The sequence below is a fragment of the Panthera pardus genome, unplaced genomic scaffold (genome assembly GCF_024362965.1).
Source record: "Panthera pardus isolate Hobbes unplaced genomic scaffold, ASM2436296v1 HiC_scaffold_17, whole genome shotgun sequence".
Taxonomy (NCBI): domain Eukaryota; kingdom Metazoa; phylum Chordata; class Mammalia; order Carnivora; family Felidae; genus Panthera; species Panthera pardus.
In genome coordinates, this window is record NW_026526732.1 from 89,048,804 (window position 1) to 89,065,422 (window position 16,619).

At 34.3% G+C, this 16,619-nt stretch overlaps 1 protein-coding gene across 5 annotated transcripts in view; it reads right to left on the reverse strand.

The window, feature by feature from the left end:
• Window positions 1-16,619, reverse strand: part of ADGRB3 (adhesion G protein-coupled receptor B3) — a 721,030-nt gene that overhangs the window by 405,193 nt on the left and 299,218 nt on the right. For all 5 annotated transcript variants that reach the window (XM_053904766.1, XM_019417654.2, XM_019417653.2 and 2 more), the window contains 2 exons: window positions 15,345-15,506; window positions 9,532-9,696 (listed from right to left, as the gene is read on the reverse strand). In XM_053904766.1, coding sequence (XP_053760741.1) covers window positions 9,532-9,696; window positions 15,345-15,506 — 327 coding nt within the window. The remainder of the gene's footprint in view (window positions 1-9,531; window positions 9,697-15,344; window positions 15,507-16,619) is intronic.

Sequence of the window (16,619 nt, forward strand, 5' to 3'; positions counted from 1 at the left end):
TAGTTCCTTTTACTGAACATTATCTGCACCATTATGAAAGACCTGATTTGACAAAGTGACTGAGAAAAAAGAGGAAAACCCAATATTCCTTTGGAATGTTAAGTCAAATTTATTGGGAAAATGGAAAATTGACAAGTTAGAACCAGACAGATACATCAATTTAATTTAAAGCATTAGACAACAGACATACACATGAAAGAATTTCTTTTAGTGCCAAGTGTGGGACATTGTTTTATTTAAAATTTTTTTTCAGTTTGATACCCTTAAATTAAAAAAAAAATCATTTAATTGTGTTCTTTTTAGGGACATCAGACTCAAGACCTTTCAGGAAATGGTAGAGTTATTTTACCAAATTGGGAAAAAGTTGAGGATTTTGAGAGGTGGAAATTAAGAGTTTTGTGTTAGACATTTAGCTATTTCTTTTTTTTTTTTTTTACTTTTTTTTTACTTTTATTTATTTTTTTTTTTTGAGACAGAGAGAGACAGAGCATGAACAGGGGAGGGTCAGAGAGAGGAAGACACAGAATCTGAAACAGGCTCCAGGCTCTGAGCTGTCAGCACAGAGCCCAACGCGGGGCTCGAACTCACGGACCGCGAGATCATGACCTGAGCCGAAGTCGGACGCTTAGCCGACTGAGCCACCCAGGCACCCCGACATTTAGCCATTTCTAAGAAGGACATATGTATTAATATTTTAGGTATAAATGTGAAGGTATTTAAAAATAAAAACCATTCACCATATGATCTATTTTATATTTATTTTTATAACCACTTATCTAAGTACTACAAGAAATGAAGTGGCTGCCTTTTTTGTTTTTATTGGATGCTTTACTGGGAATCTTTCATCCCTACATTCAGGTTTCCTTTCCACTTGGGTGAGTATGGAGGCAGCAGAGAAAACCAGCCCTTTTCCCCACCACCCACCTGCCCCTGTATACCACAGACTTCCAGTATTTTTAAGAGATACACTCCAGAAGCACTGCAAATCCACAAACCTGAAAATACTTCAAAGTTTCTTTCTAAAATTGTGTTCCTACTGAACGATGATTAACATCTTATTCGGTCAGAAAAGAGGTCTCAATAATTAGAGAAAATGTAAATACTCCAAACCTCTTCCTGGAGTCCTCTAATTCACTCATAGGTAAAGGAACAAAGAAAGTACACTGTGACACTGCTAGACTTTGGGAAAACTGTAGTGATAAAGACCCACCAAGCTGTCTTCTCACGGAACATATAGTCTGAGAGGGGAGTGAAGACAGATGATAAACAAGTAAATAAATGAATGAACAAGAGAGTTTCAGCCAGAAGTGTCATAAAGACAATGTGATGAAAGAGGACAACGTGTTAGGGTATGCTCAGCCATGCCTCTCAGAAAAACAAAACAAAACAAAACAAAAACCCACATATTAGAGCGGAGTCCTGAGTCATTAACAGGAGCCAGAAATGTGAAGATCTGTGAAAATCTTTACACAGGTACAAAGTCCTGAGGCCAAGAAAATTTTGCGTATTCCAGGAAAGAGAAAAGGCAGGGGCTTCTGGGGATCACAAAAAGGGGGGGGAGTGGCAGGAGATGGGCTCGACAGTGTGCAGAAGCCAAATCCACGGGGCCCTCCAGTCCTTGTGACCAGGTCATATCAGAAGCCATGAGAGGATTTGAAAGTTGAGAAGTGATGTGATGTAATTTATACTTTAATATTTACTTTTGGAGTTGTGATGATAATGGATTGTACAGGGCAAGCTTCAGTCTTGTAAGATAGTAGGGGACTATGCTGTAGCCCAGACAGAGGTGACAGTAGCTTAGATTATAGTGCCATCAGTCGAGACAGAAAGAAGTGGATGAACTTGTGGTGCTGTCTAGATGTACAGCTGATAGGTTGGCAGTGGAGCATAGTAAAACAGAGAATCCTGGTCGACTTTCAGATTTCTGGCTTACTGAAACAGGTAAATGGTGGACCCTCATGCTGAACTGTATTAGACTAGGATTCAAACACATCAGGGGGTATATAGCCCTGATATCAAAATGTCTATTTTGAATATGTTGAATTTGTGATACCATTATAGTCATAATGCAGGGGGTCCTATATCACATTAACCCTGTTTAAAATTAGGCCTCCCAAAAGTACTTGAAATGTAATCATCCCTCCTCTCTTTTCTTTTTTTGGAACACTGTTTGGTAAATATTGCATTAAATTACGTAATTTCTTCTATAATATGTAGCTCAGTTAAGAACACCTTCTTAGGCTTTTTCCATTTCTCTTCATTTCCATCATAAGCATTTGCAGTTGCATTTTTTTTTGTAGTGTTATTTTTCAATTTAGAAACTCCAATTGCCTATTATTTTATGAGCTATCCTACAAAGGTGACTAAGAATAGAGAATAATAAGGCTGTATTTTGAAGCTGGGAGAGTGCTGAGAGATCAGCCTGTCTTACCATCATGCAGTGTGCTTCCTTATACAACAATGTCACCCTGGGGACAGTTAAAGTTTCGCTTCAGCAATGTGATACATTACTAGATTTTCTGGACCCAGAATAATTAAAATTGCAAAGTCTAAATTGCTAGATTCCTGGGGTTTACTTTGTTATATGAACTTCCTCCTGCCATATATAGAGAGTTGCTATTGTGTTCACCTGGAAGAAAATCCTGTCTCCCACATACGGAGGCCAAATTAAATTCTGTGATACATTTTAATGAAAATACCATGTTTCACTATATTTTCACATCCTTACCAATAACTGTTGACAATTACAATAGGTTGGAGAACAATAACCACGAGATAAAGTCATGACTATTTTGGATAATAAAACTATCATTTTGGCAACTGTTTGGGGTTGATTATTGCTGATTAATGAAGCTATCTATATTTGGGGAGAAGAATTCTATCTTGTGGTATAAGATTTAGTAATGGTAAATTTAGAAAACCCCAATTTTATTGAGTTGGGAGTTACCTAGGGAACTGGAAAGACCCCTAGAGTGTATAAGACTGAAATGTCACAAGCCAACCTCTTGCTTTGGGCATATGCTAGAGAGCATAAACTTGGTTCCCATTTGCTATTTTCAAATAAATCACAAAAAGGGGAAAAAATGAAGTATCATTTAAAAAATTAAAATTAAAAATAGAAGCAAGTTATCATGGTAAGGTCAACAAGAATAAACAAATAGTTGGGAAGTAAGTTAAGAGAAAGTTTACATGAGAAAAAAAAAATTAAATAACAAAAGGCGGCAAGCCAGGATTAATAAAGACACAATTTTTAACAGTCTCATAAGCTAATACTGAAAGATCACTAGAGTAATGCTAAAAATTTGAAATGACACAAAATGAATACAACGGCCATACAACAGACTAGAAGGTTAAGAAGACAAAAATGTAAATTAATTAAAAAACAGGTTAATGAGGTAGCATTTGAACTACAAATTATAACATTCTCATGCAGAGACAACCAGGGACTTTTGAACCAAGGTCAGGCAAATGTTTAGCATCTTCCCACTGATTGCCCTCACTGAAAGGATTCCCTGCAAAGGGACTGTGGGCAGATGACCCTCTCATAGATGCTGAGGAATCAAACTTTAGGTCAACAGGATACTGAAGCCTCTTGCTCTAGATAACAGACATACTTGGGTCTAGCTGTGTTCCTGAGGACTTATCCTTGGGTGATTCTTTCATTCTTCTTACGGTTTGCAAAAGACTATGAATATATCTGAAAAATACAACCTGATAGGATCTCTCTGGGAGATTCTGGATTCACAGGAATGCATTTCTTAAATGCAGGACTGACCAACCAGTGTGACACAGCCCAGCCCCACAGACTGGCTTGAGCCCTTATACATGTACTTCTCCCTAGTACAAACCAGGCAGAAGTAATCTGTATGGGCCAAGGTCAGGTCACCCCAAAATATGCCACTTTGGTATGTTGATTATTTTAAATAAAAGTTAGTTAAAAAAAGAATACTATGCCCCTCCCCTTGTCTCCAGAAAGCATAAAGTAAATCTCCCATGTGAGAGGTATCCTCTCTATACTAGGAGGTAAAGAGACATTCCTTACTACCTGAAATAGGGAGTTTAGAGCCTAGAAGGCTAGATAAATAATTCTTTGTTACTTTTTTCTAATTTACTACCCCAGCCCAAATTCTATTTAGAATTCCTTATTGACTGAAGCTCCCAAACTTAAATTTTCTTTGTCCTGTCAATTCCTCACAGATTTATTGTCTCTGTCTAAGAAGTATAGAAACTTCCTGCTTTGGTCATTTCTTTAGGACTCGATTTCATTATTGGGCCTCTGTGTACATGTAATAAAACTTTGAGTTTTTAATTCTTAAACCAGCTGAAAAACCTTGAAGGGTAGAAGGGAAAATGTAAAGTCCTCCTCTATAAATCTCTTTGAGTCTATGATTAAGGCTGTCCATAAGAAACAAAAACTATCATAATGTTCTGAATTTATTTCACCCATTTCTTCTAAATCCTTTACTTTTAAAGTAATATTATCATAAAAATCATGATAAATATCCTCCACTTTATATTGTTTTATACTTTTCAAGATTCTGTCACCTAATTTTAATCATTTAACAATCCTCTAATATAGCAGAATAATGAATGCTGGCTCCATTTTACAAATGAGAAAATTGAGAGACAGAGAAGATGAATACATCGCTTAAGTAAATACTTATAATTAAAGATTGGGACTGAATCTTAATCCATGTCTTATGAATTCCAGACCACTGTGGTTGCCACTGAATCATTTAATTCATACGTACTTATATATATTTCAGCCTATAAATGAAAACTAATTTGTCAATAATTCTTTCATTTCTTTTAGTCTTCAATCTATCTCTCAATTATTACTTATCCCCATTGTCTTTATTATTTGCACTTTACTATACAAATTATATCAGAATGAGAATTGTCACAACTGAAACAAAGAAGACCAAACTTGACATCTTCAACTACTGACATAGGGAAATATTGTAACTATTACTCCAAAGTAACATAGTATACAGAAAATCACTATTAACCTTGAGGCTTTGGACTAAGAATTTAAGATTTTATTTTTCCATAAAAAACTTAACTTTGGAGAAGGTTCTGATTTTATTTTGGGTACATACATCTATATAATTTTAGTGGAGAGCCTACCTAAGAAAGGTGAACATTCCATCAAATCTAACACTTATCTTTCTCCATTTGAATAATAATAAAAAATCAAAAACATTAAAAACAGAAGCATGTAAAGTGATTAAATCACACTAGAGGAGGAATCACCATCAAGGTGATATCCAGGAACTGGTCTGACACCTATAGCTAGACTCAGTGCTGTTAGCAGCTTTATTGGTGCTCATAGCAAGTCTGTGAATCTAAAACCAGAACAAAGAACATTAACAGTAGACAAGGTCATTCTGAGACTGTGATAAAGTGAGATAAAATGAAACATGGTCACAGTGCAACCCACAAAGTTCTAGACATTCTCTTCTCTCAGCTAATATGACTGACTACCACTTCTTCACCAATTGCAGCAAGTTTTCCTTCCTCCTGGATTATTTATTAAGGTACCTAATAATAGAATTCTCCCCCATTCCTGACAGTCTTAAATCCAGAGCAAAGTCCCACTTCCTAACACCTTCCTTGAAATCATCCCAAACAAGCTCAAACTCTTAGTAAGTCTTTCTAACTCCTCCTGAGATGTCCACAGTTCCCTATATTAATTTTTCCTCAGTGCCAAGAGTAACAAATTAAACTTGTTCAAGTACAAGTGTCATACAAATGGACTTTGACTATATATAGGGCACTGACAGAATAACAACTGATACTTGTACACCATCTGCTGTCTACCAAGTTGGTTCCTTTACAGCATCACACAAGGTCCTCTCACAGTCCTGTGAAGTGGGTATACTATTGTTCCTGTCTTATAGAAGAAGAGACTAATAATTGGGGGAGTAACACAGATATTAAAAGGTGATACCTAAATTTAAATATGTGTTCTCTTGTGAAAGTCCAAGTTCCACTACACTACATCTATGTATTATTAAATAGACCCAGAAGATGTCGTATAATTTTTAGGGGGGATGAGAACTAAAAATTTGGATATGTCTATATCAAGAAAATCCATTCAATAGAAATGTATTAGATATGGCTGGTACAAAGTTGCACAAAGAGATAAATAGGCAATGAAAACAAATTTCCTTGTATACACTAATTAGTACTATACTGAATTTGATGCTCAATTAGGGATTGCAATGAAAATTCAGAGAAAAGAAAAAAAAAACATGGGTTAGATTGCCAGAAGTTCTAAGTTTTATGAGATAAGAAAAATAGACCAAAAGACAGACATACACATACATACACACACCCTTCCATAGATCACATTTAATTATTAGAATAGATGAGAAAAGGAGGGAAAAGGGGTCACATTATTTTATAGCCAATGAATGAGTCATAGTGAATCCCTTTTGTTGCTCTATGCCTCTTGCCCACCTCCCTCCACCACCAGTATCTGTTCTTAGACATGGTACACAAATTAGTAACTGATAACTCACACTAGGATATATCATATCTACCTTTTCCTTTCTTTCTTCTCTCCCTATATGAATTCCAGGCAGACAGCTTTCCCTCACCTCAAAAGAAGTGAGAGAAAGGTGGACATTGACTAAGGAAAGTACCTGGTGAAAATAGGATATCATCCCCTTTCAAGCTGATATAAAAAATTTGCAAAGTAAAACATAATTCATTATTTGATGTGAACAACACACATCATAGTATCCACTTCATTATAGTGGTTATATGTATTTCTTAAAAACATGATGCTGGAATGCTGATATGACATGATCCAACACTAAAATATCACTGCCCATTACCCTAAGACACATGGTCAGATCTTGGAAAGGTGGTGAGTGGAGACCCAATTTGTTGTTTCAATTGTTTCTTCTGTTCTCTTCTGCTCTTCACCCAACAATTGGCCTAGCCAAGGGGAACCAAGGGTCGGTCTTGACTCACTTTCTTCATTACTGATACACGACCTATCACAGCCTTATACCTTAAGATGGTGTCTCTAGGATCTCAGGTTGGATGGCTACTAGAAATATAGTTTGAAATCACTGAGTTCTCAAATTATCACCTTTCATTGAGGTTGAGTATTTATATGTGTTTTTCAGAACTGCATTCAACTTTCAAATGCTTATGTCTGTATCCTCTGAAGAGATTGCAAATTTCTTGAGATTCTTCTTCTCAATAGTGTCTTGCATCTTGTTGACACATGATGATGCTTTTATATATAATGAAGGCACCTGAGTTTAGCTATAAGACAGTTCTAAGGAGAATTCCAAATTTTTGCACCAAATAAATCTTACATATTTCAAAGACATAATGTCAAAATGTTCAGTAAAGTATAAAATCTTTTTTTTAAATAATAGCCATTAGAATTCCCTTTGAAATAGTAGGGAAACTGGGATACAACATGGTATGAGTTTTACATCTTTTAAGATATAACTAAGTTTAAGAATGGAAATAATAGGAATCAGAAACAACACATAATAAATTTATTAAGTACCCAATATGGATCCATAATGCTCACGTATAAGAGAATATGAGCTAGGCCAGATTTACAAATAATGCAAACATACCTTCCAAAATTTAAAGACCTTCACAAAAGAAAGACCTAATTTTAATGGCCCTAAAGTGATTCAATGACAGAGTGATGCTGCTAAAACACAACTAGCTTGAAAACACTTGTTTACTACTTCAGTGATGAAGCAACAACTGTATCAACTTAGAATAATATGAGTTTTCTTATCTGAATTCTCACAACTTAGCATCCCTATCTACTGACCCCCAAACATTTTACTCCTAGAAAAGCTCATGGAAAGTAGACTACAAGAAACATAGTTAATAACATTTTAACTGATCAGTGTCTTTTTTCTTTATACCTCTGGGATTAGCTGAGGTAAAAGATGTAATAAAAACTAATATATTAAAAAAGAATCTATAGTTAACTATTATTTTTCATTTCCCCACATTACCTATTTTTTCACATTCCATGGACAAATAACAATGAACTATAATTGACTTTCTGTAAATGTCATAGCTTAGCAGTTAAAAAAAATACCTAAAATTTGTATAAGCTGGCCCAAATCTTCAGGAAAAAAACAGTACATAAATATATTTGTATGTGTCCATATGCTTGTCTGTATGTTTATAGAGACACAGAAATAACAGAACATAACATTTCATAAGTATTTTTTCTGGGGGTGATTTGCAGATAAGGAATCATAATTTTGACTCCCTGATATTCATAATTACATGAATATTGAATTATATAAGTTATGTTAATTCACAGAATTCATAAAATTGTAGGAGTAAATATAATGACTATATCTTTAAATGTATATTGTGATATAGGAATCTAGACGTCTTCTCTGAAGTCAAAGGGAACAAGTAAGCTTGTTAAATGACTTGCATATCTATATTTTGGGTGGCTTTTCACAGTTCAAGATGTTTTAGATACTTAAAATTTCCAGAGGAACTAAATCATTGCTTCATGACATAGGATAATACCTTGGGGAACTGAAAGTACAAATGGGACTGAATGTAAGATAGATAATATGTTTGGAGCACATTAGCGGGATCCCAGCTATGTTGCTCACATGCCGAATGGCCCAATGAAGAAGTCTCCCAAAGAAAAGATGAATATTTATATTGGTCTTTGCCATTCTTCTTAGCCTTTGCCATTTGCTACTCATGTCTATCTCTGTAAGATATGCCTTGGCTAGTCCTGGGAGATCCTATCATTTCTTTGTGTGTATTTTCTGTCATAAGTTGCAAGCTCCTTGAACTGAAGACCAGTCTTTTTTTATTTTGTAGTTACATAACAGATAATAAATATATAACAGAATAATAAAGACTTCTCTCTGTAATAATGGGTGCAATTATCAAATTCAGGTAAAATAGCATTGGAATATTTTAAACTAAAGAAAAATTTAAGATAAGAAATATACTGTATGAACAGACTATGTAGTCTTCATAATCACATGAAGTTATATGTCATTTATGAGCTAACCATCTTATGCATCTAGCAGTGAATCTATAAAGTCTGATTCCCTAGCAAGTATCTATCATTTCTATACATATCAGTGGTGCGCCCCTACTCCTTAATTGAATGAGTGTGAGACAATAACATCAGAAGGAATGCCTCTAAAACTTAGTCTCTCCAGTTATAGTATCAAGGCAATAGCCAATCTCAAGTCTTCGGGACTCCTTATAATTTTTCCAGGGGGGAAACCAAGTACAGATAAAATCTTAGTGGAAAAAATTAATATACATATCTATAGAAACCTAATAAAAGTGAGCTTTGGTACTCAGTCGAGGAAATATTATAAACCATTGCATATGATATAATCAAGGAAAGTACCCAGTTTTAAACAAGAGACGGTAACCAAAGGACACATTTTCCAATGTGACTGAATAAAGGTTGTACTTTTAATATTTCATATGTATACCAGGGCCCATATACAAAATACACAAAGTTCACTAAATGCAGAATATGCTCACCTGGGCACAGAGCAATATTACAAGGCTTATGATGTGTTTCAGGTCCTTCACACGGCCTTCCTCCATACTGAGGAGGTGTGCACGACCTTGTTCTTGTTCTTTGGCCTCGACCACATGTAAATGAACATAAACTCCATGGTGACCACTCCTCCCAAACTCCATGTACTGTAATAAAGCAAAGAAGCTTCAACAACAAAAGCAAAGAGATAAAGTCATAATGATTTTTTTCTTAATTATTAAGAAAAAAATCATCTAGTAGACAAGTATGAAAATATTTTAAAAGTTCAGCTGAGTTAACATTCTTATTTGCCAAAATAAATGCAAAGGGTAATTCAAAAATTCATTAAAAAATGCAAAATTGTATGCATTTTTCTGTACTTGAACAGTTATTTATGTCATAAACTTTAAATATTTTCTTTTTTAATGGAAATGCACCTCTCTCCTTCATGGTAGAATAGTCATGAATTATTTTTAAATAAATGTAATATAAACTTATAAGGTAGTATAGAAAACTAAATTTCTTATAACAGATATGATCTTCTAGAGTTAAGTTTGCATTTAAATATGTAAGGGCCAACTTAATTCTTCCAACAATTATAAAATTTCAGTATTAATGACCTTGATGGTGTCAAAAAATGAAAATATGAGAAATTAATGGTACATATTTTAAATAGCTTTTTAACATCACATTTAGAAAATACAAGTATCTAATACAAGTACCAATACTTCAACTATGCCATTACAATGAATTCAAACTAATCATAAATATTAACATAATTTGTGCTCCTCCATAATAGCCACTGTGAACAAATATTGACGCCTTTTGCATAAAGTCCATTAGAGTTCAAAGTTTAGATCCTTTCTTTGCCACAGTCAAATAACCAATCTCCTCTCAATTTTTAATATTTGGGATAGTAAGGAATAGTAAGGTAATGTAAATAAACACTCTGTGGATAATACAAATAAAAAGAAGCTGGGCAAAATGTGCTCTTTGGTTCAAAAGCTCCTGTCTTGAAGTTGGTCCTACCATGCTCTTAGAAATTCATGAGCATAGATGTTTGGTATGACACCCACTAGAATAAGGAAGGGGAATAGAAATTTATAATGGATGATAAAAAGATGTTCACTTTCTTCTCAACATTGGTAGGGGTAAGCAGAATCCATATAAAGTGTCAGAGGTGTTATGCGAGTAAATATAGCATATCTAGAATCTTTTGCATGTATATGTTGACCAAGTTGTTACTTTAAAAACACATATATGGTACTTTAATTATGAGGCACCCATTCTCTTCTATCTATGCTATTGAGTCGCCCTAACTGGTTGTGAAAATATATTCAAACACTGAAGCAACCAAATTTGAGTAATACTCTCTGAAAAATTCTTCAAGTTTCTGTGAAAGTTGCTGGAAAACTTTCTCATTTAAGTTTGGAAAACCAAAGCTACTATGTATCCATTGGTATAAGAATAAATAATGAGTTTGTATTTAACTCCAAGAAAAAAATACACATATCCATATATTTATATATAGGTATATGTGATCAATGATAGCAAAATATTTTTTAAATATTGCATACAAATGTATTTTGCCATATAAACCCTATCTTTAATTAATTTTTGCATTTATTTTTAATTAGCAATATTTCACCATTTAAAAACAACCTTCTCTTCCTCTATTGTCTATATAGTGTTAAAAGACTATATTGTATTCATATTGATAGTTCTGTTAATTTTCTCCTCAATCAAATCATACTTCTCTGTATTCATTGAACAAACCCTGAAAAAAAAAAGCTGCTAAATTGGCAGATTTTTCTCTATTAATCTCAAAGAAATGTTAATTAATCTTGATTAAATCATAAAGCTGGAATCCTTTGAATAGTATGTCACTCCCTACTTTTTAACACTCTTTATTGTCCCATGGTGAAATTTCATGACTCCTTCATCATTTTAAAAAATCAAAAAATATTTTTTTTCATTTGAAGGGGAAACAAAATTATTAATAATTTTAGATATTATTGAATTAGGAAATTATAACAGATATATTATGATTTTATAGATGTTATTTATAAAATTTATGTTAAAGAATAAAGATATTTTTATTTTAGTGGCAAATTGTTATATAGATTCTTTTACCTTTCAGTAAAGAATGAAAATCTGTAAATAATCTAGTCCATTTGAAAAATGTGCCTCATAAAACCAAGAAAATTAAGTCAAATTAATCCATTTTTAGAGTTTTCTTCTTTACTTAGACATTAGCTATATTATCACATGCCTATGCTGTATCACCTAAAGATGAAATGAGGAATATACCATATACAAATTATATTACTACTAGATTTTGAAATAAGTGTATGAATTACCTTATAATTTACATTGGGATGTATAATAAAACTCCTTTTTTTCTTAAGAAATATATAGATGTGGATACTGTGACATTTACAAAAAAACAAAATAATCAGAACCATTCCTTAGCCCAAATAAACTTCTAAAGGATTAGAAAACATAGAGAGTAGACCAAGTGGTTCTCAACCAGAGGCAGTTTTGCCCCCCAGAGGACATTTGGCAATGTCCAGAGAAATTTTTGATTGTCACAGCTCGGGGCAAGGAGGGATGCTACTGGCATCCAAGAATGCTCAGGACAGCCTCCCACAACAAAGATTTATCCATGTCAAAATGTCAATAGTACCGAGGTTGAGAAACCCTGGAAGAGATCATAAAACTATAAGTCAGAAACCAGGACAGTGAATTCACAATTCAATGTAGCTCTCTACTTTCTCAATTTACTATCTGTTTACCTACATCATTTTCTGCTCTAAGTAAAAAGAATTTTTGAAGAGACTATAATGTCAAAGCAATAATTTGCAAAAAGCTGAATGTCTTAGTATCCATATTAGAAGTAACACATTATCATGTAATTTAATTAAGAAAACCCTTTTGAAATTAGAATAATATGTGTGAAAGGCAACTAATTTATAACACTATTGATTAGGCTTTAGTAGTACAAATAAATATGAGCTCAAATTCTATTATTAAATATATTTTATGGAAAGTGGCTTTGACATTCATTTCATCCTTGTGTCATTTTCATTAATTAAATGCCAAACACACTTGAATATCCACAGTGTGACAACTGGGTAATTGATTTCTGAGCTAATCTTCTTCTTGGAAATTTAAGGCATTATTTTACAAAGATATTTACACTGGTTATGTGCTATTTTAGTTTATAAATTTACTTTTGGTTACTGTTTTCAAGATATATTATGTAAAAAAAGGTACATATTTAGCAGCATGTCAAGTAACTGAACAAAATATTTAACACAAAATATTTCATAACAAATACAGTAACCATCTAAAAGATATTCCAATTTCCTATAGTGAAATACTTATTCTACATTTTTAAAATAATGAAGTTGCTAAATTATTGTTCAGTTTTAGAAAAGTAAAAAGAAATCAACAAAACTCTCCATTCTCTTAAATTTGACATCTGAACTAAAACAATGGTTACACGATACATTATTTCTTATCATCAGTCCTATTTAACCAAATTTAGAAAGACAAACCTATAGTATATGAAGGTGAAGAGGGGAACTAATAATTAGTATGTATTTCTTCAGTAGGAATAATGGTAGGAGGTTTAAGAAATTGAGGAAAAACATTATAATCAGAATATTATTCAGTGTTCTATAAACATCAGACACAGAGTGAAAGGAAGAGCACTCTGATCCCACTACAGATGCTCTCCTTGCCCAGCAAAGGAATTAATCAGCGGTGTCTGGCAGAAGGATGGAGGTTTCCATATGTCAACCATATGAATTGCATAATGAGTGGCTGGAGAGTAAGCACTGAATGGAGAATTGTGGAGAACACTTTAGCACCCTCTCAGACTTCCACTCGGGCATCCATTTGCCATTAGACTCCATCCTTGCATACTGAAGGGAACTTCACTTTTCCAAGGGATGCCGACAAGATAAATGTATATATCAAGCACAGCTTAATTCTCTATTGACAATTTTCTCACTGCTCAGGAAAGGAAACTTGATCCTAGAACCCTTAACATAAATACTCTAAGTAGGGGTGGGCTTTAAGTGTGAGACAATATACTCTACCCACACCCAGCTGAAAATCCACAAACATTTACTCATGAGGTCATTTTATGTATAAAATTTAGAAATTTTGTAATTCCTAAAACCTCCAGCTCTTGGAGGTTTTCCTTCTCTTGACTAACAGACCTAGAGTCTTTGTTTGCTCACTAGCCTGTTTTTGTCATCTTCTGTCATTGACATCTTCTGTGACTTCCGTAAGCATTTTTCCCCTCTGAATTTTCTTTTCAGTTGATGTTCCTTCTCATCTAGTTTAATTCCCACTGACTCTCATTGATTTCTCTTGTTTTCAGTGGGAGTTATTGCTGTTTCCTGCTAATTCAGTCTTCTCTTCCTCATAGTTCTCTGCCCTGTTTAGCTTTAACTTCGACCTTCATCTGCTGCTTTGAATCTCCTAATTTCATTATACAGGATTTCCCAACTCAGTGTGCCCTCTCCTCCACATTCTGCCCACCACTGCTTTTCCCTTTTGTTTCTTCCAGATTGTCTTTCCTTTTATTGTGATAAAAAAATACATAACAGAAAATTTATCATCCAAACTATTTTTAAGTGTACAATTCAGTGCTGTTAAATATATCCCCATTGTTGTAAAACAGATCGTCAGAACTTACTCAGTTTGCAAATCAAAACCCTGTACCCATTAAACAATAACTCCTCCAGACTGTCTTTTAATGGGTTGCCCTTGCTTATTCAGCTGGGAAATTAGGATTATCTCTGCCCTTCCCCCATGCCACCCACTCTCTACTCTTGCCTTTAGCAACTGCAAAATCAGCCATCTCTGGAAACGGAATTCATCAGAAAATTTTTACAGCTGAACAGCTGCTGCAGAGCCAGTCCCTTTCTTTATGCCCAGCCCCTTTGGGGGCCTATGGAAAGGCTGTGAATGCAAGTCTAGGGTCAACTGCAGTGGTTGATGGTTTTATCACCCCTCCACCAAATACTTGAGCAAAAATATAAACCTGGAGATTCACAGTATCATGTGCTTTGGACTTCTTGAAAGAAAGCCCAAATTCCTTTTAGTACTTATTTTTAGATGAAAGCCAGTAATTTGAGAAGGCAAAATGCCTGTGATATGCATGTAGGCCTCAAATGAGAACAAAATGTTGATGTAACATGGAAAATCTCACCCTACGTGGGTAAGCTACCATGCTGTGCACCATTTAGCGTTAAAGATTTTTTCCTCCATTAATGACTTTAAAGTTTACAATGTAGTGGATGGCTCTGATGAGGACAACCAACTGAGTGAAAGAAATGAGCAGGAATTCCTTTGGTCAGGGGAACTATGTTCTCTGATAGGGTCAGATAAGTGATAGGAAAACAACTGCCAGCTTTAAAGACTATATCAACCACTGCCTTTAGTAATGGGTACAGATCACATTTCCAGTATGCCTGTAAGTCACACTTTGCTCAAACATTCAATTGGACATTTTGACCACCTAAAATAAGGAAAGATATTGCAATCTTAAAATATTATTAGAAGCAGAGAGATAAATTTCAAGCTTCTAGCTGCAGTGGGTAGGGGAGTCACTTATGCAATTTTCTGACTGCTCTGAAAGCAGAAATAATCACTTACATAACAAAATTTCACAGTTGAATAAGAATTAAACTTATCCACTCTAATTAAAATGTCTATACCCGGTTCATACAAAAATAACAAATCTTTCCAAATGACACAATTCAATAACATCCACAGTTGTAGTTGCTGCTAACACTACCTGGACAGAGGGCAGTGTTATTGCAAACCCTTGATTCTCTTAATGGGCCGCTGCAGTGTGTCCCGTAAGGTGATACACAAGTTCTGGTTCGCACCTGCGACCCTTGACCACAAGTAACTGAGCATGTGCTCCACTGGGACCACTCTTCCACACCAGATTCACCTGTGTGCAAGACAACAAGTAAACATGAAATACCGTTTTGAATATTCATTCACTAAGCATCATACCAAACTGATACTATGACATGAAAGAATAATTTAAATGTAAAAATATGACATTATATCAAAAGGTACAAGAAAACATTTCAGAGCAAAATAAATTTAAAGAGAGATACATATTACACTGATGCAAGGTCCAAGTTTGCTACTACCTTTTTAGCAAAGCTACTCTTCACAAAGACACTGTGCCGTGGACACTATGAAGGGACCAGTCAGCATTTTACAACAAGAATGGTTGCTGAAGCAATTCTCTTCAGGCCAATCTAAAGCTTTGTACTTTGGATGGGAGAGGGAGCAAAATGTATTGCTAAACTTACTCTGGCTTGGGTGAGCAGCAATATATTGATGTATTCTTACCTAATCTTTTATTGCATAGTCTTTCTAATGCTGGATGAGGTGGGGCCCTGGGAGTCTGGGCGTATCTAATTTTTATTGTGTTAAACACTGACACTTATTTATAATTTATTCCCAGTGCTATTCTTACTTTTTTCATCCTGTGACAGCTATTTATCTTGTGATAATTTGTTTAAAAGCCTTCTGCTTGCAATTTTCCTCATGATCTAGAGCAGAAGAGTGAGTTTTACTCAAAATGAAGGAAAATTTCTCTGGGATTTATATTAATTTATTCAACATAGGGCCCTAAAAAGCCAAGGAGTGTCCGAATTAATTGCTTTTCTTAGAGTAAGCATCACACTAAATTTATGTCTAGTTTGCATTATTATCTAAAGTCATGTCCTAAACGACTTAAAGTCAAGAATTTCTAAGTCCATCACAGTGGGCTTTTGATTCTATTCTGATATCATGTTCAGGATAGATTCTTAATACTGATTTGAAAACTTGCAGTTGCTTTTCCCCAAATACGAAATTGGGGCATTTACCTGCTAGTGGGAACTATTTAATTATTTAGTTGTGGGAAAGGTTTATGGTTGAAGTGTTTCTGAACACTTTGTATCACTTATTACATAAACAAAGGAACAATTTATACTTTATAAGTTCTGTTTAAAATTTGCCTTTGGAATATAATTAAAAAATAGAATATGATAATCTATTTGTCCAT